We start from the raw sequence: 27,685 nt of genomic DNA, 5'->3' as shown, positions 1-27,685 counted from the left end.
CTCAGGTCATGATCTCACGGTCCGTGAGTTCGAGCCCCGCGTCAGGCTCTGTGCTGACAGCTCAGAGCCTGGAGCCTGTTTCAGATTCTGTGTCTCCCTCTCTCTGACCCTCCCCCGTTCATGCTCTGTCTCTCTCTGTCTCAAAAATAAATAAACGTTAAAAAAAAAATCATTTAAAAAAGTTAAAAGGATTGTTACGGTTGAGTCAAGCTTCCCAAAATACATTTTGTATAGGAGTTAGTACACTAAAGAGAAGAAAAAAATTTTAATTATTGCAAGAAGCAAGGTTCTCTAAAGGTATAATCTTGTCAGCACTTTACCATTTTGGAAGGTTTTAAAGTTAAAAAAAAAATTCAAACAATGGCAAACCACAGCTCATATATTAGCAAATCTGGAACCTATTTGGGGGATGGCTCTTTCCCAAATTTAATCCATTCTGCTAGACCAGTCAAGTTCATTTACTTCAATCTCGTAAATGTTTTGCAGTGAATGAAAACTCATGAAAAATAGGGCACAACATCACATCTTATTTCCCCCAGACTATGAGTTTAGATAGTGCTTATATTAATCTATCTTCATAAAACTGTAAGTTCCAAAAAACAAACTTTTATTTTTAAACACCAAAGATAAACTGAAACCACACAGTGGTAGAGCTCAGCTCAATGAATACTCATTTGGGAAAATTTTAACAAGACCAAACTCAGGCTCCACTAGGGAGTTAAAGAACAGAGAGTAAATACGTTTCAAATTAAGAGACCAACGGATGAAAGGGTGATGGCCAATAAGCAGGGACACAGAACTACAATGTCAAATGACAAAACACAAGGGTGAGTGAGCAGTGTTTTTACAACATCCTAAATGCTGAAAGTACTTCTGTGAATGGGATTATTGTGCTTTTGATCAAAGTCCAATCCCCAGAAATGGGCAATGTGAGTTAGGATTAAATACAGTATTGGTACCCAGCATTATCATGAAAGGTACATAAAATCTAAAGAGGAAGATCTGGGTGGTGGGGGCCAGTCCTTGCACTGAGAATTATGAAGTGGAAGATGTCCCTTTAGTCAACCTCTTCCACTACAAGTAGGAGGGCTCATGGGTGATTCTTTAATGACACCCATTCATCAATCTATAGCCCAGGTGATGGAACTGACCAAGGCTTTTATCAGCTCTGCCTTCTGAGCTGACTTTTGTAATACTTGTATAAGCCTGACTTTGAAGAAAGAACCTCATGCTTGCTCCTGACTCAGATGACAGCTCACCACTAGTCTGGTTTTTGATCCTCCTTTGGGTTGCCCATATCTGCCTGAAGAAGAATAAACAGGTTTCCCAGAAAACAGGCTTTTCTGAGACACACATTTCTTCATTTATGAATCAGGGTTGATTATAAGAATGACACAAACATGAAGGCCCTCTGTAGTGTTTTCACACACTCAAGTTATAATTAAGTACCAGAACCGAGAAAAAGGCGAGAGAGGCAGAACACAGGAAGTGGGAGTTACAACTGGAGAATCCGAAAACCTATCTGATAGAATATTACTGTTCCATTTGAGTGAGATAAGGATTATGTAGGAGGATGTCCTTAATCTTATAAGGTATATATTTATGTATCTAAGGGTGAATTGCAACTTATAATGAAAATTTCTGCAATTTGTTTTCCAGCAGTTGAGCACCACAGAGACTGCAGAAAAGAGGAAGCAAATGTGGCAATATATTAACCAGTGAATCTAGGTGAAGGGTACATGTGTGTTCATGATACTATTACTTCTACTCTCTTGTGATTTAACATTTTTTATTTTATTTTAAAGGTTATTATTGAGAGAGTGTGTGCACACGAGTGGGGAAGTTTGTTTATTTTTGAGAAAGAGAATCTCAAGCAGGCCCTGTGCTGTCAGTGACATGGGGCTCGATCTCATGAACTGTGACATCATGACCTGAGCCAAAATCAAGAGTTGGATGATTAACCGACTGAGCCACCCAGGTGCCCCTGAAATTTTTTAAATAAAAAATTGGGACCTTGAAGCCAGACTGCCTAGGCATGAGTACTGTCAACTGGGCAAGTTCCTGAACTTTCTCTATCTTAACTTCTTGACCTTTAAATAAAACTGTAATAATTCCAAAGGTGTCTACCTTCTAACATTGGGATAGAAAACGAGTCAGTATGTGTAGGGTTTCCAACAGTGTTTGATACAAACTAAGAGATCAATAGGTATCATTTATCCATAATGTGGTCAGTTACCATCCCTTCATGTTCTGCTTTATTTTTCTTCTTCACCTGTATCAGCACAGAAGCTTGATTACATATGCATTGGCTTTATTTTCCATCTTCTCCCTGAGATTTACTCCAAGAGAGTTACTGTCTCTTTTAATGACTGGAGGGGTTCTAGAATCTATAAGGATGCCTCTCTAAAAAGTCTTGAAGAGTACTTGTTGGATGTGTGAAAGAAGCCACAAGTGTATCCCATTTTGTGACATGTGTTCCTATAAAAATTGGAAAATATATCCATATAGATTATCTATACAATACTATTTTCTTACTAAATGTCACTGTAAAAGAAATGTATTCTTTACAACTATGTACCTTCAAGATATCATAATGTTGTACTTTAAAATGTACAAAGCATATGGGGCGCTTGGGTGGCTCAGTTGGTTAAGCATCCAACTTCGGCTCAGGTCATGATCTCACAGTTTTCATGAGTTCAAGCCTTGCGTCAGGCTCTGTTATTGACAACCCAGAGCCTGGAGCCTGCTTCGGATTCTGTGTCTCCCTCTCTCTCTGCCTCTCCTTTACTCATGCTCTGTCTCTCTCTCTCTCTCAAAAATAAATATTAAGAAATATTTTAAAATGTACAAAGCATTTAATTAAAAAAAATTATAGTTTAAGGAAAACAGGTCAAATAATGGTATTCAAAATGACTTAGTATAGAGTACTTCAGATTTTTAAGCTTAGGAAAATAATTAATTACAGCAAAATTGAAAATAATAAACTGAATTTATAAGACACCCATTTCCATCATCATATACTACGTGTACTGAATCCACCAGGTGCCAGCACCCTCACAGGAGGTTAACACAGATGTCCAATGATCTCCACATTCCATGGAACTTTCTGACTTTTCAAAGAAGAAAGGCTGATGTGGGCTAGAAAGAGAAGAGAGACACTGAAATGCAATCAACAGGTGGACAAGGGCTTTTGCTAGAACAAAGCCAAGAGTAAATGAAGTAAAGGGGGAGCCCATTGACCAAAATACATGGCCCAGGGGAAAATGCAAATGCAGCATGTCAGGAAAGCAAGAGCTGAATTACATTTCCCCATGTATACACTGCTGATGCTCAGAGTTCTTGGTCTTGGCTTCCTGTATAATGAGATGTACCTGTATTCTAATAGAGATACCATCAGTGTTGAACGTAACTAGATGGTTTCTCCACAGTTCTGACATGATGTACCATATTCTTAAAAACAAAATTTTTTTAACGTTTGTTCATTTATTTTGAAAGAGGGAGAGAGAGAGAGCGCGCGCGCGCGCATGAGCAGGCGAGGGGCAGAGAGAGAGGGAGACAGAATGCCAAGCAGGCTCCACACCATCAACAAAGAACCTGACGCAGGGCTTGAACCCATGAACTGTGAGATCATGACCCGAGTTGAAATCAAGAGATGGATGCTTAACCAAATGAGCCACCCAGGTGCCCCAATGTACCATATTCTTGGTCACATATCCCAGTATTAAAGCTGTTTTGTTTTTTTTTAAAGAAGTAACATACCGCTGAATTTCTGAGTTTTATCTAGTATGATCTTTTGCCCCTTGACTAATAAACTGCTTCATTTCTAGTCATTACTTATATTTAGGAACTGCTGGTGCTTTGCAAGTGCCCTTACTGCTACTAATTTCTAATGAACTTTCTTTGGTTTATGGCTATTTGTCAATATATGAAAAAAGAGCCTGGATGAGATGGCCAACTGTCTCCCTTCTGAACACCCAACTCATCCAAGAGAGGAGGAGAAAACACAGCTAAGAAGACTTAAAAAAAAAAAAAAAAAAAGCATCTTTTCCTTTTAATTCAAGTTCTTAAAGAAGAGAAAATAGTAGTGCTCTCTTACTGGCTCTCAAGCCGACCCTGTGAACTTGGGTTCCAGTTTCCAGTTTGGCATCACTTGTAGATCAGCTGACCAGGGTGTTCAGTCCACCTTATAGGGAGCTGCCAAAGATACCAGGTCTCCTGCCATCTGTTAAAGAGCAGGACTGGTTATGATGCTCAGGTTCAGATGTAAAGGGACGCAGCAAGCCACGGAGACGATGGGTAGACTGAACAGGATAAATCCAGAAGAATCTGAATGGCACTAGACTTGTATGCTGAATCCTCTGTATGGCGTCTCTCCAGGTAAATGCACATACACTACACCATGGGTACAATTTTTAGGGAAGATTCTTATTCCATAGTGTAAAGGCCTGGAGATTCTAAGGAATCCAGGTGAAGAGTCCCTGACCTACTACAGAATGATCCCAACCTCCCTGAGCAGGCTCATGAAACCTTTACAATGACTGTGAAAAGGTCTATTGCATTTCATCTGCCAGGAGTATGATCCAGATGATAAAAGCAATAAGGTGCATGAGAGAAAATCTGGAGAATTCAGAAAAGTCAAAGAGGAAAAGAAAAAAAAAATCACTTATCATTACTCCCCAAATAAGCAAGGTTTATGTTTTGGTGCCTTCATCAGGTACATGTTCCAGAATCTATATATGCTTGAAACAGCTGGAATCATACTGTAAAATACAATGATATATCCAAGTTTTAAGAAAATCTGCCAAACCTTTCGTTGAAAAACATACACACGTCACGAAGAAACAATTCCTAGAGCAATACAACTCCGGCATGACTTCTCACTCTGAGAGGTAGCGCCGAAGCAATGAGGTCAGCTGCATAAGCAACACACGAAAACCACTCACTTCACTTTGTTAAACCATCATGTTTATTCCTATTTATAGGAAGTTCCAAATGCAGTTGAAAATAAAGGTAAATCTTACCATTACCACTTGCAACACATTACTTTTAGAATTCTAGCAGGCTACTAAATTTTATTTTAATTTTGGCAGAAGAAAGAAGATGAAATACAAGTGATGATCAAAGTTCTAAGATTTTATATGGTTTGTCACCTAATTAACATTTCTTCATGGTCCTGGGACAATGTGTTTCTAGAGTAAATTTACTATCTGGGAATCTATGAGGAGGGATCTCAAGCTCTGAAACAAAGAGAAAAATGATTTGCCAGTAATTCCTGTTTTATTGAGGTGTGCCACAATTACACCATTAAGTTTATCACAGGAGTTCAAGAGCAGTGGATCGTCCTATTTTTCCCTAGGTTTGATGGCTAACTGTTGTTCTACACACCTCCTCTTCTAGAATTTCACTGGAGAAAGACTCACAAACTTAACTGAAATCAGAGATCAAGTGCTTTCAAGTAGGAAGGACAAGGTGAAGTATTCGGCCCAATTTAGGCAAATAAAATCCCTTCAGTTACTGGAAAGCAGGGTGGGTGTGTAAAGACTCAGCACTGACATGCCTTCAGAAACCAGAATTACTGGCAGGAAACCGTCAAGCTTCCAACTCTCCCCGCTCACAGTCACAGCTCACCTATAAACTGAAAGATTTCAGAGTGTTCCCTGGAAGGGTGACACTAAATGACAAACACACTGAGGCAAAACAACCACAATGTGAGTGATCAGTCACTGGGATCTGTGAGATTTTTTTCAAAAAGAAATAAGCCACACGTTCCCAAAAAGAAAAGATCAAATATTTAGTACCTATTTATTAGGTACTTTTTAAATGTTTATTTATTTATTTTTGAGAGAGAGGGACAGAACAGGAAAGGAGCAGAGTGAAAGGGAGAGAGAATCTCAAGCAGGCTCCACGGTGTCGGCACACAGTTGTGAGATCGTGACCTGAGCCAAAATCAAGAGTTGGACGCTGAACTGACGGAACCACCCAGGTGCCCCTTAAGGGCTGACTTTTTAAAAGCAAAAGACTGAGCTAGGTCCCATGAGGGATTAGAAGTCCAAGATTTGGAAGTATGATGTGGTTTCTGACTTCCAGGAGCTTGGAATCAATTGCAGAATGAGGGCAAATACACAGAACGATTAGTGTTAAAATATACAAACCAACAGCATCTTAACAGCCGATATCCTTCCATGCCCTTCCATGCAAGGGCAGGGAATTTCAAAGAGATGGTCCAAATGGAAACACTGCACAAATAATAGAAAATCCTCTAGAGATGAATATATCGGTATAAAAACTTAGCAAAAGTTCCGGGGTCCTGTTACCTACATTTACTCAGTAGCATTAAAATGACACATTTGTCAAAAATAATTATTACACATTCTAGCTGTATTATTTACCTTTACAAACACTTTCTTATAAAACTTCAAAGCATTTCATTAGGAGGAGCTCATTTATCTTTCAGTTAATAATGAAAAACTATGATTGTCTCTATTTAGTGGGTGCCACCTAAGAACAGAGAAGTGAAATATACGTTGCAGGCTAACTGGCCACCAAAACTTGAATCCATAAATATAACCTCAAGCTTTGCTGAAGACAAGTAAGATACGTATCTAGTTGCTTTGCATTCTAGGAAGAAAGTTAACCGTGAAAACATGAGACACTTCATTTTTGGTTCGCATCATCACCAATACATACATTTTAAGTATATCCACGTCATCAATGTTCTCCTAGGTGGTCAACAGTCAGTTAAACCAGTTAAGTTCCCAGTAACTACCTGCAATGTTCCAGAAGTACGTACATATATACTGATGGTAACGAGTTTACAATAATTGCATTTTATAAGTTACCTCTGTTAAGGCACTCCACAGTTCCTCGTCCGTATGTTCATTAAAGGGATCCAGATTTTTCCTCATTGTTCCAGTGAATAAAACAGGTTCCTAAATATTCCAGAATAGTGAATGTTATTACTGTAGCCTCTTTTCATTTTATTTCGATGCTAAATTCCAAAACAGAATTAAAATATAAAAACCAGAATTCACTATAATCGTTAACACGAAGGTTGCAGATGCCTGTTTACACAATAGTATATCTATTAATTTTCCATCCTACAAAGTTTGACCCCCAGTGTCTTCCGGACCACTGAACACTAACAGAAGAAACTGCTGAAGTGTGTCGTCTTAAGAAGAAACTGAAGAAGAGAAATGAAGGTTTGGTTTTTGAAAATGCTCTCCTAGTAATACCTGCTTAAACAGGAAAAACAAGGATATAATTATTTGAGGGGCTTTACATCAAGAGATGTGAGTTTATTATCAATCCTGGTGTGACACTGGAAAACACCAACAGAACGATTAGTTGACATTTGTGACTCAAAGCAAACTCTCAAGTATGTTCCCATTTGCACTGATGAAGAAGCCAGGATATTTCCTCCTTCGGTAGAAGAGTTTTCTTGGATTGGGAATCTGTCCCCATGTGCAAAGGGGACATCCAGTTTTTTGTCCAAAGAGAATGTGAACTAATGGGCCCAGTGGCGCCTTTATTCTCGAGGAGATGCCTATGGTTTTGCATCAGCTAATCCCCACATTATCTTGTCTGTGCATCAGGATTACATGCCTCACAGAACCTCGTTATTAACTGCAAGGGGAGGATAACCTGAAACCCATTGTGACGTGCATCATAATAAAATGATTTTAATTTAAATAGCTCTTCCTATTCATGTGCTTCAGGAGGAGCCACAATTAAATTACTCTTGCAATATATGCCTCCTTCTGGGTTTCAGGAGAGAATCTGGTGCATAACCTTAGGTAGGCCATTAACGTCTTCTTCTGGAAGGCTCTGATAACCCAGGCCGTAAGAACACGGACAGCAGACACTAGAGGTGGTACAGCACCGAGATGCACACAGATGGGGGAATCAGAGAAGACTGGACTCTTCCACAGGCATCCAAGCACGGCTCGAGGGAATCGCCAGCCTCAAATCTTGCCTGACCTTGGGGCTGGACTATTCCTCCTCTCTTCTCAAAAGCCTGAGAGGACTAAGAAGGTAAACTTTTCTCAAGCCGCGAAGAAGAATGACACTCAGAGAGCCTCCTGGACCATCTTTTCCTATGGTCTCAATTTTAAGACTGAGGAGGGACAAATGGATGCAAAAGACAGAGACGTGTGCCACCAAAAAATGTGCATGCCTGAAGGCAAATTCCAAATATTGAAAGACATTTAAAAAGGACACATCATTTTTATAAAGTAAGTGGCCAATATGCCCCAAAAGCACTGAAAAATCACTGGTCATTCAATGTTTCAAAAATAAATTACTGAACTGCACGATCCCAAGACCCCAGTTAAAAGTCACCCTTAACTTTCTCATAAGCCTTCTCCCTGCTGCATCTGTGCTTTTCTCCTCTTCTTATAAAGACACTTATCATGGGATATACGCATCACCCAGTCAATCTTGAGATCCTTCACTTAATTACACCTCCAAAGACCACGGTACCAGGGGTTAGGACTTGGACATATCTTTGGAGGAACCACAATTCAACCCGATACAGCACCCTTTTTCCTATTATCTACTGCAATACTTATTTTATCTTTCTACTATTTTAATTTTGGGGCACGCTTTTAGATGCAAAGCTTCATAAAAGAAAATTTTCACTGTCATAAATAAATAGTCTACCCTAAAACTACTGAACTTAGGACCAAAGACTGAACAACAATTTAAGCAACAGTAAGAGTTCCTTGTCAGGGGAATAATCATCATTCTATTTGGGATTTTAAATTCTTCATTCATCCTACTTCAGAAATTCTTCAGATTCTACTTGATCTTACTTTGTAATTATCAACTCAAAGAGTCCATCAAGGCCAATGCGTCTCCTCCTCCAGCTGATTCTCTGAGGTTTATAAAAACGACAGGGCCAGGGGCGCCTGGGTGGCGCAGTCGGTTAAGCGTCCGACTTCAGCCAGGTCACGATCTCGCGGTCCGTGAGTTCGAGCCCAGCGTCGGGCTCTGGGCTGATGGCTCAGAGCCTGGAGCCTGTTTCCGATTCTGTGTCTCCCTCTCTCTCTGCCCCTCCCCCGTTCATGCTCTGTCTCTCTCTGTCCGAAAAATAAATAAAAAACGTTGAAAAAAAAAATTAAAAAAAAAAAACAAAAAACGACAGGGCCAGATGGGGGAGGGCTGCTACCCAACCTTCCTCACTTCCTGATGCTCTGCCCCGTCCCGCCAAGGCTCTGAACCATGGGCAGTATCCACTCTGGGGCCCAAGCTGAGAGACTCTGAGGACTGGTGGTTAAGGAGATGAAGGGGCTGAAAGAGAACAGGCTAAGGGATGGGCTTCAAGCCAGTGAAAGAAGTGGGAGGTGGTCTCTGCTCATAGCAACCACGAGCCTATCCAGGTTTACATGACCTGTTGGCCTTCATGTGCCTGTCACAGCACAAATGCACATCCGGTAAGAAGTCTAGGAAAAAGTGTCCACCAGGCTTCCAAAGTACACTCTATGGAAGTGTTACCTAAGCTCACCTACCAAAAAACTGCCTTGTTGTTAAAAGACAGACCTTTCTTCCTTTGTGAAACGATGAAAAGGCCCTGTATCTGCCCATTTGGGAGCCACGGTTTGGATGGTTCAACAGGACAGGCACAGGAGCACACGTTTAAAGTTCGATCGCCTACTTCATTAACAGGAAGGGTCCCTCTCGTCACCCCCTTCACCTTTTTCTCTTTGGGAAAGTTCCTGAAATTGATCCATCTCTCCAAAGACTGGGGCACTAATGTGGGATTTGTTGCCGAGATCGAAGTTGCTCACTCTGATGCTGAGCCTGCAGCAGCTTTATGATGAGTTTTAAACAGAGACCTCAGCTATCTGTAGGCCTTAAGGAGGCCCTGCTAATTATCAGCAAGTCACTGCTATCATAAATAGAAAAAGTTACATTTTCAGCATTTCCCAATGCAAGAAGGGTCCCCACTTAAATCCATACAGTAACCTAAAGGGATACAGTAGGCGACTGCTCATGTTTAGTTAGCAGCTATTAGAACAAAGTAGTTCAGTAAACTAGAATATTTTTTTCTGTTATGACATGCCAAAGATGTATTTCAAAATGAGCACAATTTCAATCAAAACTTGAATGAAGAGAATGATTTATTAAAAGATGAGCTGAATGAAGCTGCCTTTTTCTTTAAAAGCAGCAGGCAATTTGTTAACAGTGTCTGTTTTACCATGCCCGTGTGCTTTATGCATGGTGCTCGTTTTGGTTTCTATCTATTCCGCTTTTATCCACTTGCCAAGTAAGAAACCACTATATTATCTTCAAAAGGTGATAAAAGTATTCACAGGAGACACACACTGCAAGAGCAGATAAGGGTCAAATTAATTATCATTTCTGATAGATACTATTATTTAAAGTACCCACCTCCAAGCAATTGAAGTTAATAAACTAATCTTACAATGAATAAGTGTTGTAAAAAATGTTTGCAGGCAGAACATTTCAGTGCAGAGATTTATGGTAGGACATACAACCTTCATGTAAACATATACACTAAATATATTAGCCTAAGTATATATTTTTCTGAAGGTACACAATTAAACCTCATTTAATAAGAGTTAGCTGGCATGCTATGGTTAGGTAAACCAATGTTTTTGTTTGGGGTAATATTTTAACTGAAACATTAGTATCAAACCTGGTTGTTGTTTTTTTTTTTTATCAGTTTCAAGTTGACTTTTTTTTTTCTTTTTATCTTTTGTGCCATGTTCAGCAATTTTTTCCTTTGTTACAAACATACCACAAGTTCGTATCAGCCATGTGACCCAAAATGGCCACCTCTGAATCAAAGCATTTGGCGTAGTAAATTGATAATCCCTCAACACAACGGGGAGACTGAGAACCATGGTCTTGTTAGCCCTTTTGTGTATGCTACTGGAAGACAAACCTCTCATTATCCCAAAAAGAAACCCTACCCACTAACCTTCAGAAGCTTAAAACGACCCTGGTCCAAGACAAAAACCATACAAGTGGTTACAAACCAGGCAGAGAAAGCACAACACTTTACTGTACCCTAATCACTCCAGCCCCCAACCAGGAAACCGCCCTCTACTAAAATATATCCTCCAGAGCGGCTGCTGGTTCCATGCGTCCTGACAGCTACGTTTTCATTTCTGAGCCGAGGACCTTTATTAAGGGCAGCTCGTCTCCCAGTTGCAAGAATGAGACAATCACCTGAAGTAGCTTTAAATCTTGATTTCTTTTTTTTCTTTTTTTTAAATCCTGTAGCCCCTGAATGAACCGATCATCATCCATATTCAGAAGAAAAGAACATTGTTTGCCGACAAAGGAAAAAGAATTTAAGTCGTGTAAAGTCCTCTTTCGATACAGAAAGGTCAGGAGCTCTGGGGAGCAGTTCCAAGGGCTTTAATGAAGACTTCAGTGTCAGAAACAAAAGGCCGACTCCATTAGGCTAGAATCCAGTTGTATTTCTTTACTAGTAACAGCATACTCACCTCTTCTCTCTCTCTGAGTTTTGTTCTCAACAAGGGAAGAAAAAAAAAAGGAGAGAAAAGAAAACCAGGTAATAACGAAGAAGTCTTAAAGAGACAGCTTCGCTTAGCCTTTTCCAACCCACTGAGGATAACCCAGGGAATAGAAATACCAAAGGAGCACAGTGGACTGCTTAAAAAATATCTAGGTTTTGCTTTGATTTTAAAAAGTCTATTAAATATAAAAAGCAAATCTGTTTAATCACGATGAAGATGATAGCTGTTGATCTGTGCCAACCCTTGGGGTGCAATCGTAAATAATGAATTTGCATGGAATCACTTTTCAACTGAAAACATTTTCTTGGTGCCAAAAGGAAAGGGGCCTTAGATGTAGAGAATCCATCCAAAAAAGTTTTGAAATCCGTTTTTCCAGATCCTTTCAGATAAGTAAGTTATTCCCTAAATATAATCTCATCTTGCTATTCTCTTTGGGGAATGCGTTTAACTATTTAAAGACACAAAGAAGGCACAAAGGAGCGCAAAGGAAGTGTCCATTTTGGCTACCCATTCTGTTTGTAAAATTATTTAGAAAGCACTTTCATGTTTTACTTCCTCCATAAATTGTACAAATCAAGGAGTACATTCAAAGAATACAGTGTTTTCCCAAGTTCCCTGCGGGACTGGCCCCCAACTATCCCCACCGCTCCCTTGCCTCCTGTTCCCACGACGGCCCTGGCTGCTATCACACCTCTCCCAGGTCTGATCTCTGATGGCGTGGTCAGCAGTGACTGAGACGAGCCTGGCAGCACGGGGCCGCCACGGAAGCTCACCGCTGCAGCCAGGATCACAGCGAGACAGAGCCAGGGAACAGGGCGCCGACCTGGCTCACCTAAACCGGGAACTCCAAGCAACATGCCTTCGTTCTGCTCTGCAGAGACAGCTCCAAACTCCCTAGTTCCCCAAATCAGGGTGTTGAGACACAAGGAAACGGTTTCCTATTCATTTTGGTGGAAAGAGTGGTGGAAGTCGTCCTTTAAGGGACCAGGCGGGACCAGGCCAACAGCTGTTCCCACCTCTGCAGCCAGTCACACTGTCAAGAGAGAGGGCTCTCAGCTCTAGCAAGGTAAGATTTCGAGTATCTTCTGACGCTAGCCCATGACACGTAAGGGAATTAACCCCTTTTCCTGAATTGATTTTCTTTTAGTGCTGAGTGTGCCTTGAGTTAACTGTATCCAGCAGCCTTTGTTTCCTTACTGGAAAACAGGGCTAACCCTGTAGGGCTGCTGTGAGAATCAGGACCACCACCAGGGCTCGAGGTATGGGGCTAACATGTATCAGGAACCCAGCCAAGCAGGGAACAGTGAGGGAACGTGGTTTTCAAACTGCAGGTGCAGCCAATGGATCATGAAATCAATTCTGTGCCTCATGACCATTTTGTCTTTTCTATGAACTAGAACAGAATGGATATAATAGCAAGTAGAGTACAGAGCACTAAGAGTAATCGTGTTTTGTGGAATATTTGTGTCTGCATGGGTGTGCCCGCGGAATTGTGCTACACAGCAGTTGTAGGGGGGACTGCAGTCACCAATGTGCTCTGGTCCCTGGAGGAGCGGTTACCTGCCCGAGAACATCCTTGACATAAACAGGAACCCTGGCTCTGCCACATGCTCGTAAAGTGGGTTAAACTCATTGTGCCTCAATTTTTAAATGGGTCAGATGAAGATAACCATATAATTGTGAGGATGAAGGCGGAGACAGTAGGGAAAGAGGCTCAAATATGTGAAGGATTCCACAAATATTAGGAGTTATTCACACTTGTGTAATTCATCTGGGATTAAAACAAGCACAGGAGCAACAGAAATTGGAGACACAGCCTCCGGAAGAGCTAGAAAAAAGCGAGCATGTGGGGGGAGTGCAGAAAGGATGCCAGGGTCTTCAGGGGGCACTGCAGCGTATCAGTGGGGTACAGAGAGGTGGTCGGGAAAGAGCAGGTGGGAGGGAGGCCAGAAAACAAAGTGATGTTCTCTCTTGCTCCTAGCGAGAAGAACGCTGATAGGTTTCTGTTACACTTTACCCTCGAATTCTTATTGTGCACACTTTTGTTTCACTCTTTTAAGTTCATAGAAATAATCTGGTTTGTGTGATAAGCAACAGATGTAAAGGAAATCACCAAGGATCACAAAAACATAAATAGAAATTAAAGAGCAAAGTCCTTCCAGAACCTGTTACTTACTTTTACGTAAGTAACCAGAACACCCAAAAGGCTAGTGCCCTGATCCTTAGTAAAAATACTTACTATTTCCTAAGCATTTCTAAGAGCATGGCATTGGGCCACAGACGTTTTCTCATCCGGTTAAATCTTCATGACAAATCTGTGAGGCATCAATTACTAGATCTGGCTTAAGGACGAGGACACTGGAGCTTGGAGGCCAAGTGATGTCATCAGGGTCACTCACACAGTCCTGAGACTGGGCCGGAATAAAAATGTGGGTCATGTGATCTTAAAGATTGTACCCTGGCTGCCTCCTAGAAGATACCCTGGGACCCTTTACACGTTACACGGTCTCTCTAGACTCTCTTTAATCAACAAACATTGCCCCTTAGAGACAAAGGCACACAAAGTGAAAAATGAAAGGTTGTGTGTTTACAATGGTTGGTGATCATTATCTCCATGGGTACAAAGCTTAGTACTGTTTTGTAAGCATGCTCTCCGGAGTATGCACCTACAGCATGCTCCAAAGTAGGGTGGGAAGTTATGGAAGAGGACCAAAACCTGTGGTGATGTCAAGGTGTATTTAGTCTTTGCTCAGATGTGCTTCCAAAACATTACTGGCAGAGCCAAGAAACATCCAACGTTATTTCTTTATTTATACAGTTCTTTTATGTACACAAGCATACAACCATTTCTTATTAAGAAGCATTAAAAATAACACGGGACGTGTTCCTAGGTCCTTTCATCCAAGGACATGAAAGTACTTCACAGGCACGCCCATTGTTTCTGCTCACTAATCTCGTTTGGCCCATTTCAGAGATAGGTACAACCGAAATACAAAACTTGGGAATTTCAACTCATTTACTTTCTACTGTAGTCACGAAGTCATTAATCTAACAGCCAGAGGAAATCTTTAAACATAGGGGTTGAAAGTGCTGCAAATTTCTTTCCATTTTTCCTGAAAGGGATATTTTAAAAAACAAATTTCTTTTTTCCGAATGGATAAAATAGATGAAGATGATGACAAGGTGACAGGTGGAAAAAAGGTCACCAGATGTACCGTGAGGACCATTTCATAATGTATGTAAGTACCGAGTCACAGTGTTATACACCTGAATCTAATACTGTATGTCAATTATTCTTCAATTAAAAAAAAAGAAAAAGCATAGAAGCATCAGGGATAGGAGAGTTATTAAATATTTTTTAATTGTGCTAAAGTACACATAACACAAAATTTACCACTTTAATCATTTTTAAGTGACCAATTCGGTGGTATTAAAATGCATTCACATCACTGTGTAGCCATCACCACCGTCTAGGTCCACAATTCTTCTTTATAATTACAAACTCTGTACCCATTAAACACTAACTCTCCATCCCTCCCTCTAGCCCCTGGCGACCACCATTCTACTTCCTGTCTCCAGGAAACTGACTGCTTAAGTACTTCATAGGAGTGGAATCCTAGGGTATTTGTCCTTTTGTGACTGGTTTCTTTCACTTGGCACAACGTCAAAGTTCATCTATGCCTTAGCTCATGTCAGAATTTCCTTCCTTTTGCAGGCCGGATAATAGTCCACTGTGTGAACACACCACACTTTCTCCACTCACCTACCTAAGGACATCTGGACCACTTACACATTTTCGCTCTTGTGAATACCACTACTATGAATATGGGTGTACAAGTACCTCTTAGAATTTGTTTTCGATGATTTTGGCTACAAAACCAGAGGTGGAGTTGGTAATAGGATGAGATCATTCTATAAGATCATTCCTATGTGATCCTATTTTTGTATTTTTAAGGAAACTCTGTTGTTTCCCACAGTGGCCTCATTTTATACCCACACAAGCAATGAACAAGGGTTCAAACTCTCCCACTAACTTCCAAGCACTTGGTGTTTTCTTTCCCTTCCCTCCCTCCCTTTCTTTCTTTTTTTTTAAGTAATCTCTATACCCAAGGTGGAGCTTGAACATATGACCCCAAGATTAAGAGTCACATGCTCTACTGAGCCAGCCAGGTGCCCCAGTGTTTTCCGTTTTACTGATAGTAGTGACTATTGGGGATGAGATGGCATCTCATTGTGGTTCTGAAAGGAGTATCCTGATTTAAAAAAAAATTTTTTTTTTAATGTTTGAGAGAAAGAGAGTGTGCGTGCACATGCATGAGTAGGGGAGGGGCAGAGAGAGACAGAGAGAGGGAGACACAGAATCTGAAGCAGGCTCCAAGCTGTCAGCACAGAGCCTGATGCAGGGCTCAAACACGCTGATGGCAAGATAGTGACCTGAGCCAAAGTCAGATGCTCAACTGACTGAGCCACCCAGGCTCCCAATACCTTCTGAATTTTTACTGAAACTGAAATGATGGACCACAAGGAATGAAAGGTGCTTCTACTGTGCATTATCCAATCACTAAAACATTTCCTGAAAGTCATACTTCTATTAAGAAGCAGAATAAGGGAACAGAATCAAAGCCCAGAAAGAGATGGCCAACTGCACCCTCCATCATCACAGCAGCCAGGTCCTGGGTCTGCGAGCAGCACTCCACAGCCGCTGACCCAGTCCTCACAACGGCTCCAGGAGATGCCTTTTGTGGGAGAGAAACCTGAGGTCCAGAGACATGGGATTCCTTGTCCTGTATTTTTCTCACTATTCTCTACTGCTTCCTGGTTACAATCATTTACTAATGGCTAGATTCTAAGTCTCCCCAAAGCATCCACATACACAGTAATTCTCAAAGCCCACCAGTTTCACAGAAAGCCCTCCATGGAGAGAATTACCTTTGAGAAGTTACATCTCCTACAGCAAAAGTCTACCACTAAAACATTTAAAATCCACATTTCCCTACAGAAGCCTCTCAGGAGCTAAACCTATCATTCATCATTTTCTTTTCAGAATCATGTGGTTATCAGTGGATAACTCTGGGGTACTTGGGGAAGTTAGAGTCCAGACATTTCACCGGGTAAGTTATTAAATCACACACACATGCACGTGCACGCGCCCAAAAACAAAACCTGGTATCCGATGAAAATACTTGCTGTTAAAAATATGTTCTACTGGGGCAAAAGGATCAATCCTTCAACTTAAAAAAAAAAAAAAAAAAAAAAAAGGAATAAAAGTAAAAGCAATTAAACTTAGGTTCTCTTATAAAAAGGACATGTGAGGATGCTCTGACTTGTATACCTGAGGTATGATGGACATTTTCTTCCTTAAGTCGTGGAGCCCAATTTCAGTTGTCAAGATCTTATCAATCCAAATTTTACCTTCTGGTTCTGACAATCTAAAAAGGGCCGAGATGAGGGAACTTTTTCCAGCTCCTGTTCTTCCCACAATGCCAACCTGTAAAGAGATCCGGGAGGGATTAAGAAGTCACAAAACACAATGTATCAGGAGAAACTCTGGTTGTTGAAGACAGATTAAGGAAGTTCTATACTGAATGTAGTCCAAGAGTTTCTCAACTTTGGCACTGTTGACATTTTGGGCTGGATTATTCTTTGTCGTAGAGAGCTGTCCTGTACATTGTAAAATGTTTGTCGCTATCCCTGCGCTCTACCTACTAGATACCAAAAGCACCTCCCGATTGTGGCAACTGAAAATGTCAGACATTAACAAGTGTCCCTTGTGTCCCTTCGGTGGGTGGGGGAACTGCCCCTGGTTGAGATCCATTGGTCTAAAGAAAAGTTAAAAATAGCACAATCAGCCTGCCAGCAGTGAAAACCCAGCAATCTACTAAGTGGTCGATAAGTAAGTTTCAAAATTAGCTTTATTCCTAGTGTCTGGTTATTTTGAACCTTGAGAATTTCTTGGATAATTTTAGCTTGTCAACAAGTCAGAAGCAATACATAAACAGGTAATCATTTTCCCAGAATTCTATTACATAAGAGGTGATATAATTATTCTTTGGTAGAACAACCAAATCATTTCTGGCTATTAAACACCTGATTACATTCTGTCTAAAAAGGAAACATCTTAACGTTTTAAAATGCAAGTCTCAGTGTCTTAAAAAACAGTAGCCAGTAGCTGAAATACCCATAATGAGATCATCACCGACAACAACAACACAAATAACATTTGCTATTTATATGGGGCCTTTCATCTGAGCAGTTCAAAAGGCATTTTACAAAGTAATTAATACTCACAATTACCCCCTTGGGAAAAATATGTGTCCAGTATCAGTCTGGTTATTAGAACCAAAGCACAAGGAAATTAAACACACTGACAATAAGATCAAAGAATCAATATAAAGCAGGTAAAATGCCAGTCAGGAACGAAACTGTATTGCACAAAATTGGTTTTCAGCTGTGTACATTTAAACCTATATGCAGAAACTGTTGTGGTTTTTTTTTTTTTTTTTTTTTTTTTTTTTGCTTCTTCTTTTTTTTTTAAACCAAAGAGCTTGCCCAACTACAAATTCCCTGGTGGGAGCTTCCCAAGAGATGATATCATCTCATCTAGGTATCTGGAATCAATGAAGGGCACAGGACAGGCTTTCAAACATTTGTAAATTTTTAAAACTCACAACTTTCAACAGAGAATAACTTTCTGAGCACTGATTCTATGCTGGGAACTTTACATATTATCTCATTTGAGTACTTCCCAAGTTTTAAAGCTTAACTTACACAACGATCATTGATGGCATTTCAAGAGAGAGTCTACTTTTTTTTTTTTTTTCAACGTTTATTTATTTTTGGGACAGAGAGAGACAGAGCATGAACGGGGGAGGGGCAGAGAGAGAGGGAGACAGAATATGAAACAGGCTCCAGGCTCTGAGCCATCAGCCCAGAGCCTGATGCGGGGCTCGAACTCACGGACCGCGAGATCGTGACCTGGCTGAAGTCGGACGCTTAACCGACTGCGCCACCCAGGCGCCCCACGAGTCTACTTTTATAGAGATAAACGTTAGGAAAAGTGGCTTCACCAAATTTTATAATCTTCAAAGCCACTTTATACCTTACAGTAGGTCCTAGTTTATATTTCACAGATGGGTCATTTTCTGAACATGGGTAGGTCCTAGTATACTAGTCTAGACATACATGGCTTCTGTGTGCTTCTGTGTATTTCTCCGTGTTCTCAAATGTAAATCAACAGGTATCAAGATACAGGCAAGAATTGTGTCTCTGAGAACATGTGGATGTTCCCGTGCTATCATCACAACTAAAACTGATCCATTTGTGCAAACTGGAACATTTGTAGACTTTGGTAAAGGGCTGGGATAGGAGAGGGGGGCAGAGGCCTGCCCACAACCACAGGTCTGTGGTCTCCAAACTCAAGTGAGGGTAAAAACAAACAGGAAATTCAAAGAAAACCCGGTTCTGGCTATTTCCCTCTACTCTCCAGTCATCAAAACCATAGCCTGTGTCTTTCACAGTTCACCAAGAGGTTGTATTACATAAGAGGTGTATTATATAAAAGGAAATTTCCCACGGAGAATATCACCAATATCAGTTAGTTTACATTCTCAAAACCAAAGAAATACTTGAAGATACTCTTATTTTAGCTGATTTGCAACTATCCCCATATTTCCCAACTAGGCTGAGGCTGGTTCCTGACAACCACACCAGCACGTTAGACATTTCTAGATCAAATCTAGATCAAGTTCTCTTTCTAGATCAAATAAGAGATAAACACAAGGAAAGTGGCTTCACCAAATTTTATAATCTTTATAGCCATTTTGTACCTTACGGTAGGTCCTAATCTATATTTCACAGAGGAGTCATTTTCTACACATGGGTAGGTCCTAGTATACTAGTCTAGAAATAACATGGCTTCTGTGTATTTCTCCGTGTTCTCAACGGAGATCTCTTCTAGATCAAATGCAACATGATTAACACACAATTTCCCACTCAAAATAGCTGCTTTTTCCAACTTCTCCATTTTAATCTCATGACTTCTTTCCTGGGCTCACGGGCTCAACACATTCACCTTCCTTTTCCAGCTTTCTCCTAGTCCCGCATGGTATCAAGCCCTAAAGATGCTACCTCCACAATGTTTTATGATTCAGTCCCTGACCTGAGTGCAAGGCTGTGTTACCTTGATTTAGTTTTTTTGAGAGAGAGCGTGTACGCGAGCAGGGGAGAGGGGCAGAAGGAGAGAGAGAGGGAGAATCTTAAGGAGGCTCCAGGCGCCAGATGTGGGGCTCGATCCCAGGACCTTGGGATCATGACCTGAGCCAAAATCGAGGGTCGGACATTCAACTGACTGAGCCACCCAGGGACCTCTGCATTACCTTTTAGAAAACAAAACTCTTTTCTTGACCATAATCAGTGCGAATGAATGCAGAAACTTAATAAATACTAGTCATAACCCTAACACTTTGATTTAAAACTATTCTTTAGAGGATGTATTTTCTTTGTGGAATTAAGTGTATGCATATGTTAAGATACAAGCTCGTATATTTACACAAAATGAGATTAATGTGAACATATTGTAGTAATCTGTTTTCACTTAGTATTTCAAGAAAATATTTTAATGGCCATATAATATTACCGTATATGCGATCATTTATTTAACAAACCCTCCATTTGGGGACATTCAGGCTGTATCCAATATTTTGCGATTGTAAGTAGTAACTCTGTGTTAAATATCCTTGAAGCCAAATCTCTGAAAACAGCCCTAATTACTTCCTTGAGATAAACTCTCAGATGTGGAATTGCTGAGAAACAGGTATAAGCACTTTCAAAGAAGGCTGTCAAGTACTGCCAAACTACCCTCCAGAAACAGGACACCAGTTTTGGCCCCCACCTGTTTTCTCTGTGCATTCACGCACCTGTGAGGGACAGCTTTGTTTTAATCCACATCAGTCTGATTCCAAACAGCAGACTCACTTTCGCCATTACGACCTGCTAGGAGAACAGGGTGGCTACTGGCTCCCTCTCCCCTGCCTCTTCCCACAGTGGATCACGGGTGCCCTCCTCTCAGAATGAGCTTCTACAGGGCAGCTCCCTGCCTGTCATGCGGTCCCAGGAAGTCCCTTCTACGGGAGTGTCCCAACTGACTCTCCGTCCTTAACCTCCACGAGTCGGCTCCCTTGGGGTGACCCGGAAGGTCGTGAAGATGAAACGTGAGAGTGTGTGCTACACACCTGGTAATTCATTCCCTCAAATGCTCTTCACTCGCTGGATCAAGGCATCACGCCTCTGCTTACGCTGGTCCCACCAGCCCGGACGCCCTTCCCATGCTTTCCACCTGCTGAGATCCTACCCACATGTCACCAAGTCTACCTCAAGTGCCTAATACCTCAGAAATGCTCCTCCTGTTCCTTCATGTGGGCTCCTCCCACCCAGAAGAGGTAGGTCATCTTTTTCTAAAGTTCGATAAAAACTCTGACCGCCTTCTAGTTTGTTTAGTAGCCATTTTTATACAACCTTCTTTCTTCTACTTGGACTTTCTTGTACTGGGATCTGAAACGGATTCAGCTTTGTATTCTTTGTATTGCATGCGGTGTCCTGCGCCAAATGGGTATTTTGTACAGAATTGAGGTGTTTAAGTCAGGATGGAGAAACTTATGGAAAATCTATGGCCATAGTGTTGAGGTACAGGATAAGCTGGACAGAGAAGACAGACGTGGCAAACAGATCCTATAACCATAAATACTAACTCAAATGGCCATGCCCTCATTTTCAGTTGTTGCAGACAACAACTTACACATCAAAACTGGTTATGGCCATTCTACACGATCGTCATCCGAGCATTTGTTTTGTGCTGGTTTTGGTGCTGGGCGTCTCATCTTGTTGGAGGTGCACAACCCTAGAGGACCTATGACTTTCATTTTGCAAAAGAGAAGACAGAGGCTTAGTAAGGTTAATTAGCCTGCCTGAAGCAACAGAGTCCAAACGGGGCAGGACAGACTCAAACCCAGTTCTGCCTGTTCCTTGTCCATTCTGCTGATGGCCTCTTCATCACGTGGATGGCCTGGCACCTCGTTATGTCCCTCTGCCTGGCCCGAAGAAAGTGGGGAGAGGTGTGGCTGCCAGCAAGGAACTGGCCTACCCCACAGATCCCATCACCTGATATTTAGAGCATGAAGTGGATACAGGGGAATATACTGTGGTGAGTGGACAAAAGAGCCCACAGCTCTGAGCAAAGAGGTGGTGCCTGTGGTCAGGTGGGCTAGTTGTCAACAGGAAGAACAGGCACCTACGGCTGAAGCTAGGAGAAGAACACAGAGCACCTGGCCAACAGGCCAGACAGACCTAGTGTCCTGCTTGGGGCAGTGAGGCTAATTTTTCATCCCAGTGGGTGGTGAAAGGGCCTTAGATATATTGCTACACTGGGCTGTCTCCGACTCTAGACCCAAATCCCTGTAGGAGGATATGGGGAAGCCACAGAGAAAAAGGAATGTTGTCTATGAGGCAGCCAGACTACAGTGAAAAGGCAAATGCATGCTTAAACCTGGAGTCATAGAGAATTAAATTCTAATGTAAATTCATGACTTGCAGAATAGAAAAGTAAATAAATCAGCAGGGTGGTAGCATAGAACTTTCTAGAGTGTCATGCTCAGTCACAGGGGGTGGGATAATTCATGAGCCCAATTTCAAACTGTCAAAGGATATTTCCTAGAAATCATGAGTTAGAGTCATCCACAACTGCCTGTGGGAGAGAGGACTTTACCAGGGTGGTGCCTTGTTCCAAGGCAATTCAGAGACAAGAGGTCTGGGTGGGCCTGAGAGTCAGCATTTCCAAGAAGCTCCCAGGTGACACAGGTACCACAGCCTAGATAGCAAGGAATTAAGAAGTCAGCAGGGGAAGGGAGGCAAGCTGGAGTGAAGGGAACGGTTCTTGAAAAAATATTATGTAAAAAAGAAGAAAATGTAGGAAACTAATATTTTTGCACGTTATAGCAAGGTCTAGTACACATCTGTAAAAATGTATTATCCAAGTAATAGGTCTGAGCAAGAAAAAAAAAATAACAAACCAAAATCAATCTACTTCTAGAGCTGGAAAATGCTTTAAAATGGCCCAGTACTCTTTAAAATGATCAAATCAACCACAAAATCATCTAAATGAAAAATGCAGCCAGTGTTTAGAATCTAACCAGGAAGCCTCGGGTGCTATTTACCTCATTTGGGCTCTTTATTTTTACTTGTTATTTCTTCCATTAATTAGAAACCTGTTTACTACCTATTACATTTTCCTGTTTATTAGAACTCCGGGGAATCTGGACAGTAGAGGAAAAAGCTGGAAGAATAAAGCACTGCTTCTGCTGTGTTGGCACATTCCCACATCGTCGACCCCACAACAGCCTCTCCCGATCAAACGCAACCAAAGGACGGGGGCGGTGGTGTCCCTAAATGCTGGGGTGGGTGGGGAGGAAACGAGACCTGGGACCTACACAGGCAGTGAAGTCACTTCGTGACTCGGCAGCCTGGATATGATCACCAATGACATAAACGGAGCTGAAGGCGACACCATCAGTGGACCAAGACACAAAAGTTATTGGCATTATTGCAACTATCTCCAAATTCGATCCCTACCCCCAACATTGAGAATCTCAGAGAATCCTTGATTTGGGGGTAAAGACCAAAAAATACAAATCTGTTATGTTTCTAAGTTGTACTACAGTTTCTTAGGTGATTCATAATTTATGGCTTCAAGAGAAATTTAAGATGCATGCAGATTAACAGAATTACGTTTAGAACATGCCATCTGATGGACACGCTGTGAGCCAGCAAACATCCCTGATGGTGCTCACAGGGACAGAACTTCATCAAGAGCTACAGTTAACGTTTCCCGGCACAGCAGCCGTCTCCTCACCTGCATTAAGGCCGGAAATAATCAGGAGCCAGCTTTTGCCATGTGATTTACTACAGCTGCTCCCTGGGTATCATTTGGGCATTAAGTTCAACATTTCTTCTTCCGTGTCGCAAGGGTATAATCATCACATTATGGCTACAGTCCACTCAACGGGTCTGTGGTAGAAGGAGCTTGAAAGAATAGTTCTTCAGATATCTAACACATCTAGGTGCGGGGTCGCTTGCAGGAGCTGGCTGGGAAGTATGTTTTTGATACTGGTTGCTTCACACCTGCATGTTACTCCCTCCCGTCCCAGCCAGCAGACCCTCAGCACCCACTGTGTGCCCTGCAGGATGCCGTTTTCTGGGGGAACAAAGATGAAAATAGGATGCTCCCTGGCCTGAAGCAGCCTCAGGGTACTGTGAGATACAGACCCCAAGTGGCACAGCAGGCTGCAAGTGCTACCTTTTATGCTTTAATTTTATGTTTTTGTGGTAAAATGCACAGAACACAAAATTTACCAGCCCATTTCTTAGGTGTACACTTCAGGGGTGTTACATACACTCACACGGTCGTGCAATCTCCAGAATCCTTCTTGCCTTGCAAAACTCAAACTCTGTCACCATGAGACACTAACTGCCCACTGACTGCCCCCGAAGCCCCTGGCACTCATCTCTCTACTGTTTGTGTCTGTGGATCGGAGCAGGCTAGGAATCTCGCATCACAGGCTCTTTCCTATTTTGCCCTCGAGCTGATTTCATTTAGCATAATGTCCTCGACGTTCTTGCCGTGTCAGAATTTGCTTCCTTGTTAAGGCTGGAATACCCCACTGTGTGGACGGACCACATTTGCTTATCCACCCATCCACTGATGAAGAACGTGCAGTGCTTCCACTCCAGGCATCCATAATGCTGCTAGAAAGTCAGGTGTGCTATGCCCGTGATCTTCAGGGGCACCTAGGTGGCTCAGCTGGTTGAGCATCGACTCTTTATTTCAGCTCAGGTCATGATCTCACGGTTTCTGAGTTCAAGCCCCGCGTCAGGCTTCGTGCTGACGGCGCAGAGCCTGCTTGGGATTCTCTGTCTCCCTCTCTCTCTGCCCCTCCCCTGTCCGCATGCGCTCTCAAAATAATAAACATTTAAAAAACCATATGTAAGATGTTGTGGAAGAACTGAGGGTCTCACAGAGGCAGATGCATTAGAAGTGACTGAAAATGAGACTTTCACCAGCCAAGTGACAGAAGGGAAGGGTCTCTTGAGACAGAGGGCCAGTGTGCGCATGCTGGGGACAGGGTGCAATGGAAAAACCTACACAGTACTCATTTGGGGGCACTGCTCATGTCAGGAGTTGAGGCTGGAGAGGTAGGTGGGGAAAGAGCTTCCTATGGCCTTGTCTATTCTGGTTTCACTGCTTCTTCAAGAGCCCAATCTGGTCTGGGACGAGGGACCCAAGTCTCGCTGCTGGAAGACTTAGACGCTGGCAAGTCTGTTCTCCGTGTATCATCCCTTGTCCCTTTGGGTTGCCTTTCATCAACTTCGAGCAAGTCTCTGAGCCCTTTACTGCCTCCCGCTAGGGGCTCTGGCTCTTGAGCCCTGACTGGGTCACAGATTCTGGGCTCTTCTCTGATGGCTGAGAGCTGGCCTGCAGCCCCAGCTCCAGTGGACCTGGGCCTCCAGGTCCAGCAGCAGCTTGTTCAGGCTGGGAGCTACCGGGGGCCCCGTAGGGATCAGATCTGTGTGTGGGAAAGAAGCACTCTATGGGTAGAAGGATGGGGTGGTTGGTTATAGGAGGGCAAGTCTGGAAAGGGACAGGGATGGAGGGCCGTAAACAGAGACCACCACGGGAAGGAAGAGGAGGATGTGAGAAATACAAAGCAGTAAGAATAGGTGGGAACCAGAAACTGAAGTGTGAGTGACGAGGAGCTCCCAAGTCTCAGGGGCAAAGTAATGCTGGCATCCCCGTTCCGTGGTCAGTTTCCAGGCAAGATTTACCAGTAATATCATCCGGTCTAATTTATATCCACAGAGACACAAGGAGTCCCCCTGACGCGTGACCAGAAAGCCTGCAGGTGGAAGAAGGGTTAAATCTGTAACTGAAATTGTCAAGAGGCAAGATGGTTTCAACAAACCTTCTCCCTTGGTTTAATGAGCGCTGTCACGTGCTTCAACACCAGAGGCCCGTCTAAACTGTATGTGAAGTTAACATTATCAAAGACAATCATGCCTTCTTGGGGCCAGGTCGGTGGAGGGTGGTTCTGATATTCCCAAGGGGCTTCTTTCTCAAGGTCTGTATATTCAATCACCCTTTCTACTGAAATCATCTGAAAGACACAGGACATCACATGGGTTAGGAAGGGAGGTTCTCATCCATGTTAAGAGACTGTAAAATGAAATGCTCTTTGATACTAGCTAGTTAAGTATATCTCAGGTGCCAATACCCCCAAAGAAGGCATCTGATGAGGACTGATGCAATTTACACACCTGTTCATAGTCTTGTAACACTTTCACTTATGGCTACTTCCTTCAGCATTACATTAAGACTACAAGAATTAGAGAAGTAAATCCTGAGATTTTATTTTTCCACTTTTCACACCTGAACAAAAAAACCAAGGATTTTGTCAAAGAAAGGAACACTTGTGGCCAACCATCTGCAATCTTGCTACAGAAGAGCCATCTGTTTTAGGGGAGTTGAACTGCCTAAGTCATCAAAAAAAACCCTTTTTTTTTTTTTGAGAGAGAGAGAGAGAGAGAGAGAGAGGGAGGGAGGGAGGGAGGGAGGGAGGGAGGGAGAGGGAGAACGAACAAGCTGAGAGAGGGATACAATATTAAGCAGGCTCCACACTGAGTTCAGAGCCCAACATGGGTCTCGATCCCTTGACCCTGGGATCATTGACACCTGAGCCGAAATCAAAAGTTGGGCGTTCAACCAACTGAGCCACCCAGGAGCCCCCATCAAACTCATTTTAGGGATGCCTGGGTGGTTCAGTCAGTTGAGCGTCCGACTCTTGATTTTGGCTCAGGTCACGGTCTCACAGTTCATGAGTTCGAGCCCCGTGTCAGGCTCTAGGCTGCCAGCATGGAGCCTGCTTGGGATTCTCTCTCTCCCTCTCTCTCTGCCCTTCCCCTACTCATGCTCTCTCTCTCTCTCTCTCTCTCTCAAAATAAATAAATAAAATTTTTTTTTTAAATCTCATTTTCATGATCAGTCACTTTCTACTCTGTTAGAAGAGCACGCTGGAAAGATTTCTCTTTCATTTCTCTTCTCATTTCCCTTCAGGAGAAGGTGCAACTATTCCAAAGAGGAAAGAATTTACTTACTAAGGCCTCCTGAACAACCATCTCCACACCTTTGCCTAGCATATTCTGAGAAGGAGCTTACCCTACCAGAAAGAAGGGACATCAGCAAATTCAGGTGCTCAACAACATACAAGAATAAATGCTAAAATGAGGCAGAGGGAGGGTAGGCACGCAAGGGGGAGATACCTATTAATTAAACGAACCACCTCAAAATAGTGAATTCTTTTAGCAGGAATGAGGAATTACCCATTAAGAAGCAAAAATAAATAGGCCTCTAAGAAATTAGCTTATATTCTCTCCAGGACTTCAGAACCTCCCTCCTACAGAGAGAACATTTATTACATTTGAAGACAGCTTGCGGTGAATCTAAAACCCGCTGACATAGCACACAGAAGACTGAGGAAAAGATGTGTATATTTTATTTTACACTAACTTTAAACAGATGGAAGAAGGATCTGAAAAACTTGGTTAGCTCCGATGTAAAAATAACAGTTTTAATATTTTACATAAGAAGTGCTTTCATGCCCTTTAATGGCAGGGAGACTTGAAAAGGCTAAGAACGTAAAGATAAACATTACCATATTCTCCACTTCGGCACTCTGCCTGACGCACCACTGGAACATCCCCATGAGTGTCAGGGCGTAGGACAACGCCAGGCCAACCTGCCCGGCATCTAAAGCTAAAACAGGAAGGAGAAGGGGAGTCAAATCAGTCCCATTCTTTTTTTTTTTTTTTTTTTTTTATTTTTTTTTTAATGTTTATTTATTTTTGAGACAGAGAGAGAGAGAGAGAGCATGAACGGGGGAGGGTCAGAGAGAGAGGGAAACACAGAATCCGAAACAGGCTCCAGGCTCTGAGCGGTCATCACAGAGCCTGACGCGGGGCTCGAACTCACGGATCGCGAGATCGTGACCTGGCTGAAGTCGGACGCTTAACCGACTGCGCCACCCAGGCGCCCCTTAATTTTTTTTTTAATGTTTATTTATTTTTGAGACAGAGAG

At 42.3% G+C, this 27,685-nt stretch overlaps 1 protein-coding gene across 2 annotated transcripts in view; it reads right to left on the bottom strand.

Moving 5' to 3' along the window:
- Positions 1-27,685, bottom strand: part of ABCC4 (ATP binding cassette subfamily C member 4 (PEL blood group)) — a 267,510-nt gene that overhangs the window by 25,581 nt on the left and 214,244 nt on the right. For both annotated transcript variants that reach the window (XM_086709433.1, XM_086709438.1), the window contains 4 exons: positions 27,263-27,363; positions 25,517-25,708; positions 16,840-16,995; positions 6,840-6,929 (listed from right to left, as the gene is read on the bottom strand). In XM_086709433.1, coding sequence (XP_086565559.1) covers positions 6,840-6,929; positions 16,840-16,995; positions 25,517-25,708; positions 27,263-27,363 — 539 coding nt within the window. The remainder of the gene's footprint in view (positions 1-6,839; positions 6,930-16,839; positions 16,996-25,516; positions 25,709-27,262; positions 27,364-27,685) is intronic.

Source organism: Puma concolor, chromosome A1, assembly GCF_028749965.1.
Source record: "Puma concolor isolate L17-30 chromosome A1, mPumCon1.1.hap2, whole genome shotgun sequence".
Classification (NCBI taxonomy): Eukaryota; Metazoa; Chordata; class Mammalia; order Carnivora; family Felidae; genus Puma; species Puma concolor.
Note: the sequence above shows the minus strand (reverse complement) of the source record. Positions and strands in the feature narration are given on the sequence as shown.